The sequence below is a fragment of the Struthio camelus genome, chromosome 3, assembly GCF_040807025.1.
Source record: "Struthio camelus isolate bStrCam1 chromosome 3, bStrCam1.hap1, whole genome shotgun sequence".
Classification (NCBI taxonomy): Eukaryota; Metazoa; Chordata; class Aves; order Struthioniformes; family Struthionidae; genus Struthio; species Struthio camelus.
This window is the reverse complement of record NC_090944.1, coordinates 112,094,562-112,114,294: the sequence shown is the minus strand read 5'-3', so window position 1 is coordinate 112,114,294 and position 19,733 is coordinate 112,094,562. Positions and strand designations below refer to the sequence as shown.

At 38.8% G+C, this 19,733-nt stretch overlaps 1 protein-coding gene across 11 annotated transcripts in view; it reads left to right on the top strand.

Moving 5' to 3' along the window:
• Positions 1–19,733, top strand: part of EML4 (EMAP like 4) — a 165,865-nt gene that overhangs the window by 114,585 nt on the left and 31,547 nt on the right. For all 11 annotated transcript variants that reach the window (XM_068939708.1, XM_068939709.1, XM_068939711.1 and 8 more), the window contains 3 exons: positions 11,751–11,874; positions 16,936–17,085; positions 18,579–18,648. In XM_068939708.1, coding sequence (XP_068795809.1) covers positions 11,751–11,874; positions 16,936–17,085; positions 18,579–18,648 — 344 coding nt within the window. The remainder of the gene's footprint in view (positions 1–11,750; positions 11,875–16,935; positions 17,086–18,578; positions 18,649–19,733) is intronic.

Genomic DNA, 19,733 nt, shown 5'->3' with positions numbered 1-19,733 from the left:
AGTGCATCAGTGCATGATCTCTTCAAAAGTTTGAGCATTTAAACTTTTTTTTATTATTGAAATAGTTTACGATGGCATATGCATATATGTGGAGAGGATTATTTGGGGTAGTCTAAAATAAATTTCTACAGGCATAATTTCCTTAGAGGAAATATGTATTTAAGTGATAAGGCTCTAGAAGTCTTGCATTGTTGCCTAAGATACCAGGATATTAAGAACTGCCAACTAAAAGATTTGTTTTATCTCAGCTTTCTGTCATGCCAGTATTACAACATATACATGCTGATTAGACAAGAACAGAGACTGAAAGTTTTAATATAATCTCCCAAAAGGAAAAATGAGTCTCTTTTAAAATGTATTTTTTTCCATCGAAGAATCTTGCATTTTGTGGCTACCTGCTGCTGCTGGCTTGTTCAGACAGGAAAAGGAGCAGTCTATCTGAAAGTGGTGGAATGTGACAACAAAAGAAATCCATTTTTTATGTCTGAAAATAACTCTGCTTTGATGTCCTACAAACTGTACTGAAGCATGCAGTTTCAAAACTAAAGCATGTTACCCAAGTGCATGCTGTTCTCAGCATATATAATCTATGTGCAGAGGCTCTGTCTTGTGCTTTCTTTGCTGCTGACTAACAAATTTGCATCCTCCAAATTCTGTCCTGTAAGCAAGATTATATTTTACACAGGTTGACTACTTCTGGCCATCATTGGATTCCCCCCCCCTTCCCTCAAGCCGCCCAAATTGTTTGGAAGTTAACATAAGTTGTGATGAGACCAAAATTAACTTGAATCTAAGTACTTTCTTTACCTTTTTCCAATTTGCGGAGAAATTACAAATTTTAAAATACTCTAAATTGATTCTTGTGAAAAGCACCCTATGGAATCAATAGGGCAAAAGAGGAATGCACAAGCGTGAGGAACAAACAAGGGAATTTAAACACCAGCAGTGTGTTAAGTACATCTGTACAGCGATGGTTACTGAAATAGAAAACAAATCAGTAATGCCCGGGTCAGCTGCAATATAATTTTGTAAAAATTAAAAAAAGCTATTGTATTAAAAATACCTCTTCTAACCAAACACAGCTTTTCACAGTGCCAAGTTGCATACAGCTAAAATACTAATTCTTTCTTTATAATGTGCTTCTACAGTTCTACACATTCTGCCAAGAATGGGCAGTCAGTCTGTCACTTCTCTGATCCTGGTAGCTATGATTTATGTGGCCTCCAGTGTGTGCCCTGCCGTCTATTATGTTACTCCGCGTATGATGTGAGCTTTCATGGAATAGTGAATGGGTAGCTTTCATATGTGTCATGCCACAGTCTGTCCTGATCCCATCTGGAGTTGGGGGAGAGAGAAATATGATTCAGACGGCAACGGCCCTCTCTATAATGGAGGAGGAGAGAAAGTCTTCTCATAGAAAATGCATTTACTAACATTTTAAACAAGTGCAGTGGCGAAACGTCATTCTGCCTTTGATGTGGACAAAGTTGAAATTAGCAAAATTAAGCCTCCAAAGCCAGTGAACGTACTTTGAAACAACTTTTAAAACGTCTCCGTGTGTTATCAGACTGTGTGTTAGGTTCTGTGTTGTGTTTGCTACCAGAGGAGTAGCCTGCCTGTTAGTTGCTGCAGATTCCCCCCATCCAATAAAAGCAAATAGCAGTACCCAGCCAGGTGCCTTTAATGCAGTGTCCTGTTCGGAGCAGATGATTTTGGTCTATTTTCTACTGGATAGTTGCCATATAAATAAGCCAATTTCCGACTGGCACCTTGATCCAATTGACCAGCAAGTTCAAGAGTTATTCAAAACAGTTAACTTACTTCTGGAGGCAAATCTCTTGCACCTGGATGGAGTTATCTTGAGCAGGATAGGATTTTGAAGGTAGCCTATATAAGTGCTGTTTGTGCAGGATCTGTGCAGTTCTGCATCCCAAGTGGCAAGAAAAGCTATGGCTGCTTTAACGCCCTTTTGTGGCTTGCCAGTTTTTGCCTCTAGAGGCAAGCAGTCTCTAACACGATATTGAATTACGTTACAGCAGCTCCCACAGACTGGTTTCACTTGGATGTATGTGTAAGATTGCATACAAATATGCACCTCCTGTGCTAGCCATTGTGTGAATGTGCGCTGTTGTGCTCTTTCTAGCAGTTGTGTGAAGGGGACTCTTGAGAAGGCTTTTGGTGCTCAAACCATCAAGCTTCAAACCAAATCTGCTATTTAGAAATATTTCAGTGTCTTTATATGCATATAAAAATGTTTGGAAACCCATTGAAATAGCAGAATATCACAGCAGAAGATATTTGCAAGGCATAACGGGATGGAAGATTACAGTTCTGTGTAGCTTTGAACATCCTGGAGTCAGGCTTGATTCAGGCTGGTACTGAAGCTGCTTTAAATCTTGTCACCATAGTAAAATGCCACAAAATGTAGTGAAATGCATTTTTTCACTTTTAGTTCTTGGAATCATATTTATCTAGCAGCGGAAGCTATTGCAATATTATTCGTGTTGTGATTGTCTGTGTATGTTCATTGTGATATCTGTTGAGATCATGAATTGGCTGTAAAAGCAAAAGCCTTGAGTAGTAAGTGAAATCTAGTCTGAGATGAACTTGCGTAGAGAAAGGCATTGTTAGCTTTACTATCCGAATTGTCTTCCATATGCAGTCCTCTACAAAATATGCTACAGATGTTGACGTTCACATTCGATAAGGCCTGGGCAAATCCATATTCCTGCAGGAGCAGATGTGTAGGGGGCAATGCAGCCTTGCAGCTGCCTCGTGGGCCATTCTCTTGAGAGTTTCCCAAGAGCCCTCCATTTAGCACGGTGCCAAGGCCACGCATATTACAAGTGCTGATCACATACCACATGCCATGTATAAAGTGCACAGTTTTCCTCCCTCAGTAACACTGATCTTCCTCTCTCTCACTTGGGTTGAGTTGGACCTACTCTAACATTAGGCCTGAGCTTATGCATCTGGACACATGCGGAAACAGATGTAGCAAAAACAGGAACACTTGTGTGATATTAATCCAATGAAGGATGTATTAGGCATACTTCCATATGTTTGCTGTATGCTCCAGAGAATGTGGGGGTTGGGGGTTTTTTTTAGCTTATTTTTAAACATTTGTTTATCCTTAGAAGCCAGGACCATTTATTACAATAAAATACAGTACTAGAAGGTATCAAAGCTGTATGAAAATACAATAAAATGGCGGGTGAAAAAAGCAGGTGCTTACCGCAGCATTAACAGGACATTAACTAAAGTTGTTCTTTTCAATTCTTTACCGGCAGGTGTTTATAATTGCCTGTAAAAACCATCTTGTGTTTCATTTCAGCAGAGACATTTAAAAAGTATTAATCATAAAACATTCATACTTTTATGCCCAGAAGGTAAAGACCCTGGTCTTTAAGATAAAACATAATTTTTTCACTGAGATTCCATATTTCGGTTTCTGTTTGGTTTTATGTGATAGCAGCTCGGTACGTGAATCACTTGTTCACTTATTATAAAGTAATAAGAGACATTTGGACATTTTTTGGATGGCAATAAAAACCATATGCAAGAGAATTAATGAAAAACATTTGCTGCATTCCTAAGTTTGTTTCTTCTTAGATTGTCAGTGCTTTATTAGTTTCCAGTACTTTTCTTCTGTTAGTTATAGCTGTTCTAATAGATCAGGGCAATCGTGAAGCCCATAAAGGAAAAATTTACCCTGCTTACAGTGTGTCCTGCGCACTGGGAATGAAGAATTCCCTGTTGCCGAACTGTTTCCGCATCAGACATGCAGATTTGTTGTCAGATGCTTGTTGAGGGTGCTCATATATCTGAGGGCAAATTGAGAACCAATCCATCTTCTTAGCGCTGCTTGCTCTCGTTCTGGCATAGTGCGTGTTACTAAAAACCGTCGATGCTGGTGAGATAATCCAAGCTGATCTTAGAGAAGTGTCTGGGAGATTTTATCATTGATTCCTGGTGAAGTCATGATTTTATTCTTTAAGCAGACAGCATTTAGATGCAGTCCTACTGAGTTTATCTGTGTTCAGTATTCCTTTTTATGAGACCTTATTGTTGTTATAAAACTCTAGAGTTGTGATAGTAATATTTATTTCAAAGCAAATGGTAAGCGTTACAAACATCTGGATTCTTAACGTCTGCTGGTACATGTAAAAGCAGAGTCTTAACCATGATTTACCTAATTGTATAAAACTGTAATAACAGAGGTCCATTAAGAGATCAAAATGCGTGAGAAATCATAATGCGTGGATGTGAAACAATTCCAAATCTAGGCAAATCACTGCTATCTCATCTGCTTTTTTGGCCCGTTTGGCCTGCATTGTACCAGTGCTTAGTAGGGACAGTGCACTTCCACTGGGCACTTGCAGCAGATATATACGGCATAGGGCAAGAGTTGGCAGACCCACATCCAGGTTTTAGTTCCACTTCATACAACAGATCATTTTCTGAGCGTGGTGGCTGAATTTGGTTGTATTTGGGCTGTTAGCATTGGTTTAAATTAGAATCAAGCTTTATGGTCTTTGTTCCTGAGGTTAGTCTCAAGAACTGCAGAGATCTTGGGCGCAGGCCTGAGGGCAGAAGGCTTGGGGGGAAAGAAGCTACGTGTAGTATCACAGAGCATGACTGAACTGGTCAAGCGACTAGAAGGTGAAAACAGATTAATAAATTGTACTCTGCATGTTGTTGTTTATTGTACGTAATTACAGAGTTCTGCTTGGCCAAGATAGTTGTAACCTTCCAGGGCTGGGGGGGAGGTGTGTATTTGTAATTTGTAATCTGTTCTAAGGTGAAGATTCAGATAATAGACATAAATAGAAGTGAGCTAAGGGTTTTGGTGCGATTTGTGCATGTTACTCTTGCAAACTAGATACGGTGGACTCTAGTGAAAAGTAGTCAGTAATAATCAGTTGGCAGGGTAAGATTTTTGTCATGATTTTTTTCCACAAGTTAATTTAGAACTATGTAAGTGAACAGTTAATTTTGTTATTTATCCACTCTTTATCTCCTGTTTATATTTATCTAGTATACGCTCATTAGATTTCCCATTATGCATACACTCACTAGCTGAAGAGCAGTTAATTGCAGCGCGGACTTGCTGGGCTCCCTCAGGGTCTGCTTAATAATGAGAGACAGATATATAAAGTCTGTTTTTTCTAATATTTTGTTGAGTTTTGTTCTATAAATCGGCAAGTGATTCTAAGGTTCCTTCACATGCTTTTAGGAAACTACTGCATATTCTGAGACAATTTCATTTTCAGGCATATTTCTGGAAGCCAGGAGGATTTTGGTTGTGTATGTCATTGTTGTTTACACCCTTTGGAAATGTGAAAGCAGCTTTCATGTCTCCTGAACGCTCTTCTCTTTAGAAATTTCGTAGTTAAAATACAAGGATTTCTTTGATCTTTCGTCTGCTGCTTTCAGTCCCTACTCATTTTTATTATTTTCCTCTGAAATCCTTCCCTATTCCCCTAAGAATATGATTCACAGAGGGTAATATTATGAAAAGGCAAATGCAATCTCGGGATGCATCAGAAGAAGTAATCCTGATAGCGGTATGCTGTCTTATGGAACGTGTTAACGCTCCACAGCCCTGGTGGGCACTCTTCCGCAATACCGCGTGCAGCTACAGCCGCCTGCTTTCATAAAAGATGAATTTAAAGTGTTACAGGTGTGGCGACGAGCTGAATGACAGCTTATCACACAAAAGGAGACTTAGAGCTAGGTATTCTTATTCTTGCAGTATGAAAGCTGGGATGGGAGAGGGCCGTTTTAACTCCCACCTGACGTGTTTTCAAGACAACGGGTAGGTGTCTCTGCTAAAGTGAGCAGCCATGTTGGCACACGCATAAATAAACTGGCCGTGATTTATTATCGCCTGGAAATTGAGAAGGTCCCTAACTACTGGAGGAGTGAGTTTTTTGGGCAGTGTTCTGAAACGAATGGTGTGCATGTATCCCAAGGGCAGCTAAGTGTCCGTTCCCTAAAGTGAGGAGACGCTCTGGAGCAGAGCAAAATCCCGAGTGAAACAAGCACGGAGGATGCTCTGAGGCATGTGGCGCAGCGCGGTGCACCTGAGACGAGCTGGACGGGGTTCAGTGCGTTTTGTTAGCTCTGATGCACGCGGTGCACGGGTTTGCAGAGCTGCAGGAGTCCCGTAAGGGCCCTGGGGTGCTGGTGATGGTGCTGGCTGCTGGGACGATGGAGCCAGCGGCGGGTTGCTCCTGGAAAGACGCCAGTGAGGCACCGGAGGTGGCTTTCGATGGAGCCAGCTGGAGCCTGGCACAGGCTATGAATTTTAGTTCAAAGGTGCACAAAAACGGTCTCAGCTCTTCCTGGTTCCTTATTCCTTCAGGGTGGCCCTTGAAGCCAGAGCTGCATTCACGTGACATGGTGCCTTTCGTGCTAGTCCTGGACCTGAGCTGTTTCTTTCGCAGCAGCGTGGATAATCGGCAGCACCTGGATGTCCTAAGTACACTTAACTGTACTCTTTGCGTTGATCTGATCAACGTTTGGGAGGATTTGTAGGACTCGTGCAATTACAGCTGAATTAACGTACTGAGTGCTTAAGTCCTTTCAGGTCCCACACCCACCCGCACACCTGCAACCAAAAATGCTTCTGTACCTAGTGTACATAGGGCAGTGGAGTCTGAACATCTCTTTGAATTAGGGCAGAAAATTGTTATTTTGGCATCTGCTGTCTTCAGGCTGGTTGATAAAAGAATTGTAGCGGTGGAGGGTTTTGTTTGTTTCTTTCGTTTTGCTTCCTCAAAGCTCCAAAATTTCTGATTTTTTCCTCCCCTATACCTACTTGCCTACATTTCTGTTATGAGAAGACCAAGGAAATCACCAGCTCTGTTCTTCCGAAAGACGAAGAGAGAAAAATATATGACATGTTGCTCTGTATCTAGGGATCACAAAAGTGCTGGGCGGAAACTGATAGGTTCCAATGCGCTTGAGCGTGCAGTGGAGTCAGTATGATACGCAAGAGTTAAAGCACTGATTTTCTTAACGTGCATTTACAAGAATTTGGCCTTAGGCAATTACTTTCTGTTTGAGGAATGGTTTTGTTGATATGCTGCCATCCTCTGTACTATTTCAAAAGATTTTTTTGCATTAATGTTATGTCTACTCTACAGGTTATTCTGAAGAAAGGAAATTTACAGTCTTAGACAAAAATCTTTCAGTGGATAGTCTGTCCGTCTTTTCTTATCCTCCCTTTTCTGTAGGGAGGTGATTAATCAAGTTATGCCTGGTTTATGTGTCTCTATCTTTGTGTTAAATGTGTTTCTTCAAAAGTAATCTTGAATACACACAAGTAACTAATGAAAGCCAAAAATGTTCCTCCTTCAATATGGAAGTTCAGAGAGCTAATCTGTAGCTGAAGGCCCCGCAGATGATCTTTTCCCAAGGCTTCAAGAGAGCTTTTCTCTTCTGGCCAAAGACTCGACTAAATTTCTGTTGGATTCTTCCATCTGTCCCGTCTGTAGGGTCCAATAGGTGTAATTACCGCCATCCGTACGAATTTTGATTGCAGTTAGTCACTGCTGGTCTAAGCAGCACAGAGAAATTTGATCCTAAATTTGTGGTGTCGTTTTGCACTGATCTTATGGAACCAGAAATGCCGAGAAAATTCAGTGTTAAAACAGGAATTTGACTTGCACGCAAGAATGTTCTTTTTTTTAAATACCTTCAGGCTATGCTGTATTTCAAGTTATAGGAGCATGAACACAAGATTTTAATAGAAAGGTGGTTATTAATACATTGTGTGCAGCTTTACAGTATTGTTTTGTCTTTGTGAAATATATACAATAAAAAAATCTTTGACCAAAAAAGGAGACGGTACTATTTTGGATTAATTATGTAAACATTTGTCTCAAACCAGTGACAACACAGATCTTTTGCTTTTCTCAGCAGTATAGTTAAACGATACACATTTGATAAAATAACTGTCATTTCTGATTTAGCTGCTGGGAAGTGACTGTCTTTGTTCTTTGACTCTCTGATATTTGATCTGAGGAAAGTTTTCTACTGTTGTCAGTGGACAGAATCATGAGGTTCTGGTTCAAAGGATCTGTATTTGTTCTTAGAAATGGGACAGCTATTTTCCATTTTCTTGGTGTTGCTCCTTTGATACTGGGCTTAAACGTGTCAACTTTCATTGTTACTCATTGTCATTCTGAATAAGGAAAAACCTTTATGCGTGTGTTAATTTTGCACAGTTCAATTATTACAATTTGTGTACAGGAATTACTTTTTCCAGCCTGTGGTTTTTGCACTAGCTTTCAGGTGTATTTGGACTATCACATGAAAATGCTATCTTCTCTTGCCACCAGTGTACAGTAAATCTACTGTCAGGATTAAGAGCCACATGAAATTCAAGTAAAATGAATTCGTGGTCTCAGAAGGTTGACTCAAGCCCACTGAAAGTGGAAAATAAGTCATATTAATCATATCCTTTTAAGTCTAGGAATTTGATAAAACAGAACCCAGCTTTATCAAATTTATTAAACAGTTAAATTATTGTATTAAAAATGTTAATTAAACGTCAAGAAATCAACTACTGCATATTAAGAGAAAAAAAACCTTTTTGAAAAACTTTACACTCCAAACATCATTTTCACTAGCTCATGTTCAGGTGCAGTGATTCATTGACCTAGTTAGGCAGAGTCCTTGTTTAGCGTGAATGACGTACATGAAATGGTATTCGTAGCAGTTTCATTGTCTTTATAGTTTTTTATCTTTATAGATTTTTGAAGAGATTATATAGAATGAAATAATAGAGTAAAGTGAAGGCAGAAAATTAGGTTTATTTGTGTATGCTGTGATAAACAGGAATGTCAAAGTATGGTAAATGAAAGTTTTATCTGAGTTGATGTTACGTGATTCTGCATGACATATGTGGATGTTAAAACCATGCAAGATTTCCTTTCTCCAGGTAAGAGTTAGTAAATTTTATGATTCCGTCACCGTGGATTTTTTTCTTAGAAGTATCAGTACTGTCCATGTCTTGGCGTATGCTAGGATTGTCATTACTGTGTTCAAAGCTAGTGCTGTCTGGTGTGTTCAGAGCTGTGGATCTGTTTCACAGAACTTCACACAAGTCTGATAAATCCTTTATAATCAGAGATCGTTACCTCAAAAAACCTAGAGTATTCACCATGTTTTTTTCATTAAACTGATAAATTGCCAGTCTTCCTTCTTAGCTGTCTATCTCTAGAAGAGAGATCTGGAGTGTCCAGAATTTGCTTCCAGCCTTTTGGGGTGAGACTGCTTTGGTGATTGAAAGGAGTTACAGGTTTTCCCCTCTTGTTCTGTTCTGACTGTAGTAAGTGATAATATTTTTCCGTGATCTATGTAGTGTGCATATTTTAAATTCAGAGTCAGGTATGGACCCTGTTTTTGGGGTTGGTGCATATGTTTCTGATCTTGCTCACAACTGTTGTTGTCTTTCTCAGTCTTTACATCTAATACCTTTGTAAGGCAAGAGACTAATTTTGCAGTCTACACTGCTTGTGCTGTTGTCACTGAAATTAACTCCTTTCTCTTGCTCTTTTAGGTCTCCAATTTTAAAGTGAACTATTAAACTGTAGTTCAGTGAGAATAAACCTGAGCGTCTCAAAACTTCAATTTTAGAGTTCATAGGGAACAAAAAACATTCATGCAATCTGAGTAATACAGATTTGTTAAGGAAATGCAAGGATTACTTGAGCATTTACATGCAATCTGTCTCACTTTCATCTTTTGAATAAATTATTTAAATTATGTCCAGATCCTAATTTTAGAGCTCAGGTGCATCAATTGGAGCCTTTCTTAATACTGCATTGCTAATTTAAAGATATGCTTCTACTCTGGCCATATTCAACTGTTCACAGTTCATTGTGAAACTCTGGATTATAGTCCCTTTATTTGCTGGTATTCTTAAATCCTTACTCAGAAAAATATGGGAGTTCCAGACTCTTCTGGCACTCACAGCAGGATATCCCATTGCTTTCAGTCTGTAATATCATTTACCTTAACAACGGATATTAAATACTAAAGAAGTTGAAACATGATAAAAATGCCACTTAGTTGGTGCAAAATTACTAAAATACCTAAGTCCTTATTTTCAGTATTTTGAGCCTGTAACCGCTGCGTGAGTGGCGTTGGAGATTGGCGTTAATTCTTATGGATTTGGCCTGACTCATCCTGGGGCCCGACTGAGCTATGTTACCGTTCCGTTTCTGCTGTGTGGGTAGAGTGTAAAGGCCCTTAAAAATCTCCAAGGGTTCTTTTTCATCTTTCAGAAATAGAAAATAATTACTGTCATTGTGTGGGGAGAAGACTCCTGTAGGACAGGACCTCACGTAGGAGCCACAATCAGCTACACCTTCAAACGCGGGTTACTTTCCTTCTAATGACTGGCTAATGCGTTTGGCCAAGCCACTCAACTGCCATTAGTTTTCTCTAGTGTAAAATCATCCGATATTACTGACTTGAAAAGGAGACCCTAAAGACTTGTGAAATGCTCAGACACCCTAACAGTGTATGATAGAGACGAGCATATTATTTCTCCCAGCTATTGACGGTGTTACAGATGGAGCTGTTGTTTCTTCCATCCCTCCCCCCCCCCCCTTTTAGATTATGACAGTGATGAAACTGGAATGAATACATAACTCAGATTAACATATTGCTTTGTGATGTTACATAATTTATGATAAAGCTTTAGATATATATATTATATGTGTGTGTGTGTATATATATATATATATAAAGTATTTAAGAAAAGCTTCATCAGAGCTTTTGACACTGCCTTCTACAGTATTCTTCTAACTTAGCTGGGACGCTACAGTCTGGGTGGGCGTGCAGCTAGCATAAGTTTTTATTTTTAAGAAAAAAACCCAACTATTTGAACCATCAGTCTCAGGAAGTAGTGGGTAATGGGTCGTACTCTTCCTGGAAGCTGGTAATGAGCAGCATGCTGCAGAGGTCTGTCCTGGACCTGTCCTTTTTAATGTCTTTGTCAATGACCTGGAGCAGGCAGTGCAACACGTGCTCACCAAGCGTACGGGGTGGCAGCTAACTGGGGGGAGCAGGTGACGTGCTGGCAGTCGGGGGGACTGAGTTGGGCTGCAGGAGTGAAGATGGAGCCAGGCTCTTCACAGCAACGTGTGTTGGGAGGACAAGAGACAACAGGCAAAGAGAGGTTCAGGCTTGAATATAAGGGAAGACTTTTTCCCCAGAAGGGCAGTCATGCAGCAGAGCAGGTGTCCAGAGAGACTGCGCCGTCTCCATCCTTGGAGGTTTTCAAGACCTGCCTGGATAAAACTCTGAACAACCCGGTCTGGCCTCACAGCTGAGTCTGGTTTGAGCAAACAGTTGGACTAGAGACCTCCTGAGGTCCCTTCCAGCCTGAAATATCTGATCCTCTGATTCCATGAGTATTTATTCAGCTTCAGATTTTATTTGAAATTTGCCTTTGCTATTTAATTTGCATGTCTAAAATGTTACATGCTCAGTCCAGCTGGAGAGCTATCGCAAATTCAGCTAGCACTTACTGTGCATGTGTATTGTGTGTCTGTGTATGTTGTTTCTGTGTTCAGTTTTAAAAATCTGGGCCTTTACCAAGCTCACATTTTAAAAATAATCATTATGTTGCAAGCGTTATTTACGTCTCTGTGCTTATTACTGTTTCTTTTCCTGTACTGTTTTCTTGTATGAACTTCCCACACAATTAATATGCTTTTTTGTTTCAACAGAGGGAGAATATATCAAGATGTTCATGCGGGGTCGACCAATCACAATGTTCATTCCTTCTGATGTAGAAAACTATGATGATATTAGGACAGAACTGCCTCCTGAAAAGTTAAAACTGGAGTGGGTGTATCCTTATCATCAGTAATTATTTGTGGCTCACTTTTTTTTGTCTTGTCTAATCTTTTTTTCTTTAGAATCTGTTATTGTATTTTCTCTATTCAGAGGTGAAATGTACTCCAAGGGAAAAGGGGAGAAAAATTCATTTAATGAAACAGTCCAAACAGTTTGTAGCTACTTTAAAGTACGTCTTTAAGCTGCAAAAAATCCAGGCACAGAAAAGTCGCACTTTTTCTGTAAAATAAATATTTTACTTTGAAACTAATTGCAATATATTATTACTAGGAGAGAAAGTGTCCTTTGGGAATTACTGAGTTACAGAAATCCCCACCCTGGATATATTAGTGCAGGCTGTGCATTCCGGAGCGTTTTTTAAGGTTTTTTTTCCAGTATTCATTTTTAAAAGGCTTTAGAGCTGTGGAAGATCTTGACTGAGATTGAGAATTTCGTGTCCTTATCTAGAGAGTGAGGGTCACAGAAGTTCTTAGCCCACAGAGTATTTAGCGCTGCTTAACATGTTTCAGTGCTGAAATAAAGGGGCTCGCTTCTTGGAGAGTAGTCTACATTAAATATATTTATTGTGTGACGAATGGAGTTAGCTGGAATGTGACTAATGACAATTCTCCAGACATAATAGGTCAGGCAATTTATGTTCAGTATCATGAGTTAGGTTTACTAGAAGCAACATGCTTCCTTAGGAATAAGTTTGGGTCTTTCCCCGCTCCCAATCTCTGTAGGCTCTTCCATTAAGCTGTGATTACAAAAGTTAAGTAAGTTCCTGAGTACTTCAGTGAAGTACTCAGTATGATGGGCTAGACAGCACTTTAGTTGGTGTAATAATTTCAAGTTTGATCCTTCTAATGTTGCTGAAAGGTCTAAGATTTTTAGAAATATTGATTATAAACTGTGACATGTCAGGATATACGCAGATAGATGTTGTGCATCCTCTGTCAGCTAAAGCATACATTTATTTTAAGCTACCCGTTTCCACTTTGGAAAGAAGATTTCTCTATTATCTTTCTGCCTTTATTAACTAATAGGTGTTTGAAATTAATGATATTGGGCATTCAGTAAAAAAGGAAAAAAAAAAGCTGTGGGAAACTAATAATATTGGGCATTCAGTGAAAAAGGAAAAAAAAAAATAGCTGTGGAGCTAGTGTCCTGTGAACTTTTTGATGAATTTTTGGAAGTTTAGACCATAAGGGAGACAAGTTTTGGATTAAAAGCCCTGATCAGAAGGAAAGAGCTCTCGTTCAGGCTTTGCAAAATTGTATTACCCTGCTTTCCTACCACCACCCCTCTTGGGTGTTGATTCTGGCACTCAAATGATCATGCAGTGAATTAGGTCAGTTGCTGATCTGGCTGAAATGTAGTCCTTTTTACTGAGCTAATTTTCAGCTGGATCAACTCATTAATTTGATTTGGTGCACAAATATGCAAGGGCTAGAACCAGCATACTAGAGGAAGATCAGACCTATGTTTTCAGTAGCACTGAGGAGTTTAGACTGATGAAAAGTGATCATGAAATCACACCCTCAGTTAAGTAAGTGCAAATCCCTATGTGGACATACTTATTTAATGTCCAAAGACCTTAAGTCCAGGTTAAACCAGTTTCCTGCTGAGGGCTAATTAAAGTGAAGTAAATCCAGTCTAAACGGGCTGTCCATATGTTTTTGGAATCTGTTTAAAGAAATGAATCTTAAATGTCATCCTAAATCTGACCAGTATGTTTCTGTGTGTAAGGTATCTTTTGGAAAAGGTGTTGAAGAAGACAGTGAGGAAAACTCAGGGATATTTGTAAGGCAGTAATACTGATCTGCATTAAATTGAAAAAAAATTTGGAGAGACAGAAAAGATACAGCAGCAGAACAGCCTGCACTTCATACACAGGACAGGCTTAGCAGGACAGGGAGAAAATCTGCAAGCCAGCTGGAAGTTCCAAATACGATGGCAGGCTGAAGCCCATGCACTTGATTAACAACCTGTGGGGACAGTGATTCACAATGTGCTTCAGTAATGTGTGCGCTTTATAACTGCAAGACAGGTCAACCATGAGTTTCATATAGTTCAATCAGTAAGTTTTATTTTGAACACCTTCTGGTTCTCCAGGAATTACCTTCTGGATGGTTGTTTATAATTGGGCTTTGCTTCGGTAGTACCATTCTGGAAGATGCTATTTCCAGGCTGGCTGATGCACTATGAAGATAAAATGCATCAGGGTAAGAACAGATGAAAAAGAGCTGGTTTGTTTGTTTTATACACAGGCTATGTCTTGCCAGTATGTTCAGCTGCTGATATCCAGCACCTGTAGATTCAGCAGAAAGCGCTTAGATTTGGTCTGCACTGCAGATTTTTGCTGATTGAAAAAATAGAGAAGCTGCTTGGCAGGATGAAGTATTTCATGAGAAGGAAGATCTGCGCTCTTGACTGTGTCTCCTGAGTGTTTTCACTTAAATTTGTTTTGGGTGTCCCTGCTTTACAATGCAATCTTGCCTAGTACAGTTCAGAACTGGTTACTTAAAGCATATCTGGCATTCTTAGTAGTAGAGACATGGGCTTATTCAGTAGCAACACAGGTCACTGTCAGTGCTGCTGTTAGCTGCCAATTTAAAGAAGCTCAGTTTCTGGAGGGGAATTTCTGACTACTTTTAAGATTATTTTTATTACTGGTGCTCTTCTTCCTAAGAATAATGGAAGTCAGTAGTAAAGACACGTTCTAATGTACAGCGGATCAATTTGCATGAGGGCAGTGACTGTCCTAGCCAACTTAGAACAAAAACGGTTCTTCTGTGCTTCTGCGTATCAGTTTTTGAGACAAAGCAGTCCTCTTAATTGGTTTAAAAAAAATAACGTCTTTGCAATATGAAGATTATTATCACTGATTTTCATGGCTGGAACATCAATCTTCTTGAAAGATTACCATTAATATTTAATGGAAATTAAACAGCAATGTTATGATAACTATTTTACAGTAGAACCACATTAATATAGTTCTTTATTTCTTTATTCTGAATGGATGGAGAAGGAAAGAACTGGTGTTTAGCAACCCCTAAGGTTGTCTCAGGTGGAGAATGAAGAGTGCAAAAGTGTCTCCCACAAAACATATTATTGCCTTCCCTGCTCCTAGAAAATGCCACCCCTCTTTGCTGCCGTATTACGTAGGAGCGGTGAAGGATAAGAACGGACCAAGAAAACATAAATCATTTCTTGCAGCTTCACAAATGTCAGAGTTCAATGGTATGTGGCAAAATACTTAGCCTTAGCTCCACATGGTAGGCTTCTTTTTATCAAAGGCATATTTGCATAAGTAATTAATCCTGTTCTAGGGTGAGTGTTCAAAGATGTCAATCTTAACAAATCCTTATCAATACTCTCCCTTTTACATACGACAAACCAACAAGATCTACCTTTCTCCTCTGAAGTGGTATTTAGAATAATGTTCTTCATGCTTCAACACAGAAATAATAATTTCGTTGGTTTGGAGCACACTGCCCATCAGTTTTCGAAGTTCAGTGATCTGGTTGGTTTGTTTTGTTTTTGTAAAAGGGCTATTGTAGATTTTATCCTTTTGTGCTATTGATGCTTAAAAGAAGAAAAGAGAGGAAAATTTAGTGGGAAGATACATAGCAATGAAGCAGAAATGGAGGCATCCATTTTTTTCTGCTTTCAGTGTAATGTTGCACTGGCATTTCTCTTGGTATCGTTTGTTAAGCAGTTGTTAAACAACTGTTTAGTTAAAATATATGCATATGCAGTATTGATTGGACTGCAAAAGAGGAAAGACCTCTATTGCTGGTAGTGTTTTGGCTTTTTCGGGGGATTGGGTTGGGAAGGGTGTGGTAGGGTTTTCATTTTGGTGGTATTTGAGGGTTTTTTGGTCTGTTTGTTTTTGTGTATGTGTGAGGGTAACCCTTGTTCATGAAGAACAGAGGCCAGGGTGTCAGTTCAGATGTCGGTTTAGGTACTGCCAAATTCTACTCATGTACCTGCTATTATTTATAAGCAAGGGTCTGCTTAGTTTGGCTTTCTCCATGTGGGTCTTTGACTTCATTTCCTTTCTCTCTGATTAACCAAGACCTGTGGTTTGGGATCCTTTAGTTGCCTAAGGTATTTCCCATATTTTCCTTGTTGTTGCAGATGTATTGGTAGGCACTGAAGTGGGGAACTATCTCTATAGTGCAGGACATAACAGGAAAAAATAATGATATTTTTAAGGCTTCAGAGCTACTGTTACAGTCTGAGATATGGTTTTAATTGTATGTGAGCATCCTGGGGGCTAAAATACAGGCATACAGCCACGTTGGGAGTCTCCATGAAAAAAATTCACCTATTTCAAAGTATCATGTTGTAATAACCTTTTATCAGTGCTAACTAAGGTTGGATTGTAGTGTGTAAAATTTTTGAATGCATTTAGTGTCATAGGAGTCAGGCAGGTTTTCTACAAAATCATCCCTCTGTGTGTTTTTGTTTAGATTCACTTGCTTTTTTCCCTATGTCAGTTAGTTTTGGGGGTTGTTTGTTTTTAAAAATATTCTAAGACTTTTTTTTGAAGAATATTTCCTGAATTTGGCAGCTGCTCTGCAGAATCTTGCCTTTTTCTGAAGAGCATTAGGAATTTTCACACATTTGTTTTAAAAGGCCAAATGGAAATGATACTCTGGTCCTCTGCAATGCAAATGTACAGTTCTGTTGCTGTAAAAGACGTAAAGCTGGGACAGTGAGTATTATTATTACCTAGTGGAACTTCACGGTTGTCAGGTTTTATAAACCGACACTGTTATATTTGTCTGTCTTCAGTGTGCTTCCTACATGCTTTTTTTTATGTGAGCGAACATCATGTTTACAATGGTTTGGTTTCCCAAAGTCTACTGACTGTGTGTGGTTTTTGTTTTTGTTTTTTTTAACATTTTAAACTGTGTTTTATTGAAATTGTACTATAGTTTCGGAGAGTAATATAATGAAGGGCATATTTTATGATATAAGAATAGTCAGCGATCCTTGCAAAATTTAGATTTTGTGTTATAAACTGATTATGAAAACCTTGACTTTAAAAAAAAAAAATGCATATAGATATGGGTATCGTGGAAGAGACTGTCGAGCCAATGTTTACCTCCTTCCTACCGGAGAAATTGTATATTTCATAGCATCAGTGGTGGTACTATTTAACTATGATGAGAGAACTCAGCGACATTACTTGGGTCATACAGACTGCGTTAAATGGTTAGTACATAACATTTGTATATAAGTGTATGTATATGTGTAATAATGCAGAGATTTTTTTTTTTAATTCTTTCATTTTATCCATGATCTTGTTAGTGTCATCGTAATTGCTGTTATTTTCTGTTCCATCAGTCCTGGTAGATTTCACTGTGTAAATGAACGGTGCTAGAGTAGTCCTTGTTAGCTCATGGTTTCTAGGTTTAAGTATAAAACAGCAAGAGGGTATGTAGACAGTTTAAGAGTGCCGGATTAGAGACAGAATATTTACATAAATTATTCCAAATGATGTCCCAGTAATTAAAAATTGTCATCAGCCTAATTTTCATTTAGAGTGATTTACGAGCAATATTGCAAAGGTGTATGCTTAAAGGGAAATTGGAAAACCAAATGGAAAACTGAGCAATAGTTTTGTGATTTTTTTTTTTTTTGAATAAACACTCTATCCAAGTATTAAGACTATCTGGGAGATGAGCAAGACATTTACAAATGAAATAGCAAAGGAGGAAGATTGAAGCCGACATCATTGTCAGCACAAAGGTAGTGTTAGTTTAAAAAGTAGTATAAGACTTTGTGATTTTAATAGTGAATGTAAGCTCCTTGCTTTATCTGAATGGAGGAGAAGAGTTGCTATCTAACCTCCCCCCATTTTTTTCTTCTTTCCCTGCTGTGCGTTGATAACTGTAATTGCTTCCTGTGGGAGGAATACTGTCAATCTTGTATTCTTCGCAGTTCATTCAAAAGATTGATTTTTAAGTGTTTTTGGTGTCCATCACTATGACTTCTTCTGCCCTCCAGCACACACTTTTGCTTTTTCAAGGGCTTTCTTAACCTTTGTAATTTTACAGAGAAAATAAAGGAGAAAGCCAGTCTAAAAATAACTAGGAGTAGGAAGAATTCTGAAATTACAGTATCTCTTTTATTTTTCACATCAGCTTCAAAGCAAAATACGATAAGCAAAAGCAGATTTTGACTTATAGTAGCAGGGCACCACACTGAAGATTTTCATTGGTACAATTATATCAGTAACGCATTTCAAGTAGTGATAATCCCTGACTCTACAGTGCTCAATCCCTCAGCTGACTTCTCACTCTTTTTTCCCCAGGTTCATGCTATCCATAGATTTTTAGGTACAAAATATGCTATAGCGTTTATAAATGACGAGTTACTGCATCTAGAAAGTTCGACATGAGACTATGTATGTTTTATTACAGTGGATTCCCAATATAGTACAAACCTTACGTGAAAGTGGCTCTTGTGGCACCTCTGGTTGTGTGCCAGCAGCCACCAAAAATGCCTGATCGACTGATCAGGGTTTTCCAGTACAGTATGTAATAAAATACTCTAACAAGAAAAGTATTCAAGCTGTCTCATTAAAAGTGGGATCTAGGATCATAAGTGTCTTCATGGGCTTCTGTTGAAAAAACAAACAAAAAAACCTCTCAGTTTTGAAGACCAATGACAGCAAAAGCAAGTCATATTTCTGTCTGTCTTAGTCTTGCAGTTCATCCAGACAAAATTAGAATTGCAACAGGACAGTTAGCTGGAGTGGATAAAGATGGAAGGGTAAGTAATAGAGCTGTTGAGCAGTAGTATCTTGTTTTGAAAATCAGGAAAATTTTTTTTTTTTATCTCATCGTCACCTTCTGTTTACTGTTTATTTTATGCCCTACGTTCGCTGAGATAGGTTGCCGTTTCTAAGGAAACGATAAATGTCTCTAGCAAAAGACAGTAACAGCTAAGTGCTCAGCTATATATTAAAAAGAGCAGAAGCTCATAAAGTCCTGTTTCTGCAGCATCACAAACTCATTTTTAATTCTGAAAGCAAGTGTGAAACTTCATGTGGCCTTGCAAATCAATTACATTTCTGTCACGTTTCTTCCAATATATCTTCTCTCAAAAGAAAACAAGACCCCAGTTCTGTGGGTCTGTGTACACTTAACGGCTTCAAGGAAAAGGAAATTGGCTTTGGGAATTCGTGGAAGATGTGACAAGCTTTCCTACAAACTCACCTGGTTGAGGACAAGTGCCTTTAAATGCCCTTGTCCCTGGCTGCTGAAGTCTATTAGAACTGGAATGACCAGCTTATCTTTACTAAGGTATAGACAGCAAAACATAAGAAAATTTTGAGGTGTAGAAGCCTTGTTCAGGCTTAATAATTTCTTATTTCTTTGAAGAAATTGATGTGGCCTTCTTGTGGATATTGTTATGATTTCCACTGAACGTTTGTTAAATCTCCTGCTAGGCTTCATCCCTCCCCGCCCTCATCAACAACATCATGATGTCTTATCGGGTCTTTTTATGGCAACTGCTGTCCTAAACCCGTTTCCATTCCCACTTTATCTGTGATTGCATCATGTTTATGAAGCTAAGCAGGTTTGGGTTAATACTTGGATGAAATATAACCATGGAGGATTTCATTCAGTGGTTGGTGATGGAACACTCAGTAGCGTTGCTCTAAAGCACTGCAGCTTTTTGTGTGTGTGTGTGTGTGTGTCTAGTTTTATATAGAAAAAACAGTATTTGACCACCTGTGTCAGTTTTCTGTAAGATTTAGTCCATTTATTTGTCCAGTGTTTTAAAGTGGGCTAAGTTTTATTTTTGTGACATCCAAATGCCAGCATACTTGATTTCCTGCCATGATGGCAGCG